This window comes from Otolemur garnettii, unplaced genomic scaffold, assembly GCF_000181295.1.
Source record: "Otolemur garnettii isolate 467f Iridium unplaced genomic scaffold, OtoGar3 scaffold00060, whole genome shotgun sequence".
In the NCBI taxonomy this organism is placed as follows: Eukaryota; Metazoa; Chordata; class Mammalia; order Primates; family Galagidae; genus Otolemur; species Otolemur garnettii.
In genome coordinates this window covers 31,552-34,494 of record NW_003852455.1, presented here as the reverse complement: position 1 = coordinate 34,494, position 2,943 = coordinate 31,552, and the positions used below count along the sequence as shown (strand labels likewise).

Here is a 2,943-nt window from a genome sequence, read left to right as displayed (position 1 = left end):
CCCAAGTAGCTGGGACCACAGGCACCCGCCACAACGCCTGGCTAATTTTTTTGGTTGCAGCCATCATTGTTGTTTGGCGGGCCCGGGCTTGATTTGAATCCGCCACCTTAGGTGTACATGGCTGGCGCCCTAGCTGATTGAGCCACAGGCGCTGAGCCACCTTTGGTAGTATTATGCTGGGTGCTGCTTCTATCTACAATGGCAAAGTAACCTTCAGCTCTAGATCATGACTAACTAGCCTGACGTGGTATCTCTCTATATGCCTTGATTTCTTTTTTTTTGGTCATGTCTGTGTTGGAAAGAGTATTTGATTATTGCTGATACTCACCCATTTTATTTTTGAAACAGAGCCTCAAGCTGTCACCCTGGGTAGAGTGCTATGGCATCACAGCTCACAGCCACCTACAACACCTGGGCTTAAGCAAGTCTCCTGCCTTAGCCTCCCGAGTAGCTGGGACCACGGGCGCCTGCCACAATACCTGGCTATTTTTTTTGGTTGCAGCCATTGTTGGTGTTTGGCGGGCCCGGGTTGGATTCAAACCCGCCACCTTAGGTGTATGTGGCTGATGCCTTAGCTACCTGAGCCACAGGCGTTGAGCCAATACTTACCCATTAAACCATTCTCTAAGAAATGCTCTTAAGGTTTCTATCCTTAGATCTTTAATATTTCCCATAAGAAATGCTCTTAAGGTTTCTATCCTTAGATCTTTAATATTTCCCATAGATGCACCTCTCCGTAAAGATCAAATCTTTTCCTATTTTTCTAGCATTTCAATGGTATTAAATAATTCTTAGGTTTTCTTCCTTCCTTCCTTTTCCCTCTCTCCCTCCTTTTCTTTTTCATCCCTTACCTTCTTTCTTCCTCTCCCTTTTTTATTATACTGCATGTAAATTTCCTTTTTTTTTTTGCAGTTTATGGCCAGGGCTTGGGTTTGAACTTACCACCTCTGGCGTATGGGGCCAGCGCCCTACTCATTTGAGCCACAGGCACTGCCCTAAGCCGAAGTGGGGTTTTGTTGTTGTTGCAGTTTTTGGCCAGGGCTAAGTTTGAACCCACCACCTCCAGCATATGGGGCTGATGGCCCTACTCCTTGAGCCACAGGCATCACCCTAAACTTCCTTTTTAACTCATATTCTTTCATAAAGTACTAACCAATTTATCTGCCAAAAAAGGAATCTTGGCATTTTTAGCTAATCTACTGAACATTTCTATAGGGATACAATGCAACTGTAGTGTACAGACACACACACCCAAAGACCTGATAGGTTTAGTCTATACAGAAAGAGCAATGGGAGATCAGAATAAGGGGCAGGTTTGGGGTTCAGAATGCTGAAAATTAGGTGAAAATTGAAGTATATTTTGACTTTAGCAATAGTACTATCTTTCATTTTTCTTAGAGCATCTGTTGAAAGCTACTTAATTGCCCTAAAGCTACTCTGAGTAGAGTTATAGTATTAGTATGAGGTTTATGAGGCTTTATAGTGGATAAAGAAGTTTTGACAAGTCTGAAGTTAATTAAGCTTTTGGGAGCGATTTGTTGGTTTTAAGTTTGTCTCCATCTGGTCAATATAGAAGTTTTAGGTCCACAATTCATTTATCTTAACTATGAGGGATAATATCCCTTAATGTTATTTAAACAAACTTGCTTGATTGAGGTCAATATTTCTTTAATTTAAACTTAAGTTCATTTAAAAAGAGATTTTCTTTCTCTAGGCTGCTGGGTGAAAGTTCATATGTTCCTCGTGAGGCTGGATCTCAAAAAGATGAAAGTCTTGCATATTATGTTGATAATCAATTCAATAAATTTAAACTCAGCAAAGTCTGGCGTGACGAACATTTTGTTAAGATTCAGGTCAAAGGCAGGTATGTTGAACTTTTTATTTTTTATTTATTTATTTTGGGGGGATAGAGCCTCAAGCTGTCGCCCTAGGTAGAGTGCTATGAAATCACAGCTCACAGCAACCTCTAGCTCCTGGGCTTAAGCAATTTCTGTTGCCTCGGCCTCCCAAGTAGCTGGGACTACAGGCACATGCTACAGTGCCTGGCTATTATTTCTTGGTTGTAGTTCTCACTATTTGGCGGGGTGGGCTGGATTTGAACCCACCAGCTCTGGTGTATGTGGCTGGCGCCTTAGCCACTTCAGAGCTATAGGCACCAAGCCAGAAAAGTAGTAAACTTATTTTATAGAAGTAGCTACTTTCAGATGTGCTGAATATAGCAAAGATTTTCAAACTAATGGTCAAGGTTATCATTTAGAGCTAAATTTCTTCTAGCCAAAATAATGCAAGTTCAATGCTAAATGTATTGAAGCTACTCGGTTTTTTCCTAATAATGGCCTTAGCTTATTTTAACTTCATCTTTTTTAGCAATGCTGAAAACTCCGTGACTGTGACTGATACAAGTGGTAATGTGGTATTTATGATGGATAATCCTGAGGGTTATGTGGCTTATAGTAAGGCTACCACAGTTACCGTAAGTATGGCAAAGCAATGCGTGAGATTTCTTAGGAATTACTGTATGAATTTACTTGTAAAATGGAATTGATCAGGAGATTTTGCTCTGAACTCTCCTGTGCCACAGTCAGAATAAAATGCAAAGTCTTTATGTGGGTTTGCAAGGTCCTAAATAACCTACTGATCTCCTTCACTCTGTCGACTCAGAATGTCCCTCTGTTCTATAGTCAAACTCAGGTCTCCCACCTCAAAGCTGTCATAAAACTTTACCTGAACCAGTGTCCCCTAAATATCAACATGGCTTCTTTCCTTACTTTATGCAGATCTCTTCTCCAGCATTACCTCATTGGAGTGTCTTTTTATTAAAAAATCATCCCTGGCTTGGCGCCTGTGGCTCAAGTGGCTAAGGCCCCAGCCACATACACCTAAGGTGGCGGGATCTAATCCAGCCCCAGCCCGCCAAACAACAATGATGGCTGCAACCAAAAA

The 2,943-nt window shown here is 41.5% G+C and overlaps 1 protein-coding gene across 1 annotated transcript in view; it reads left to right on the top strand.

Moving 5' to 3' along the window:
- The first annotated feature begins 198 nt into the window (after nucleotides 1-198).
- The window catches only part of TFRC (transferrin receptor), a 30,344-nt gene continuing 27,599 nt past the window's right edge, over nucleotides 199-2,943 (top strand). The window contains exons 1-3 of the mRNA XM_023514831.1: nucleotides 199-206; nucleotides 1,685-1,864; nucleotides 2,368-2,473. Coding sequence (XP_023370599.1) covers nucleotides 199-206; nucleotides 1,685-1,864; nucleotides 2,368-2,473 — 294 coding nt within the window. The remainder of the gene's footprint in view (nucleotides 207-1,684; nucleotides 1,865-2,367; nucleotides 2,474-2,943) is intronic.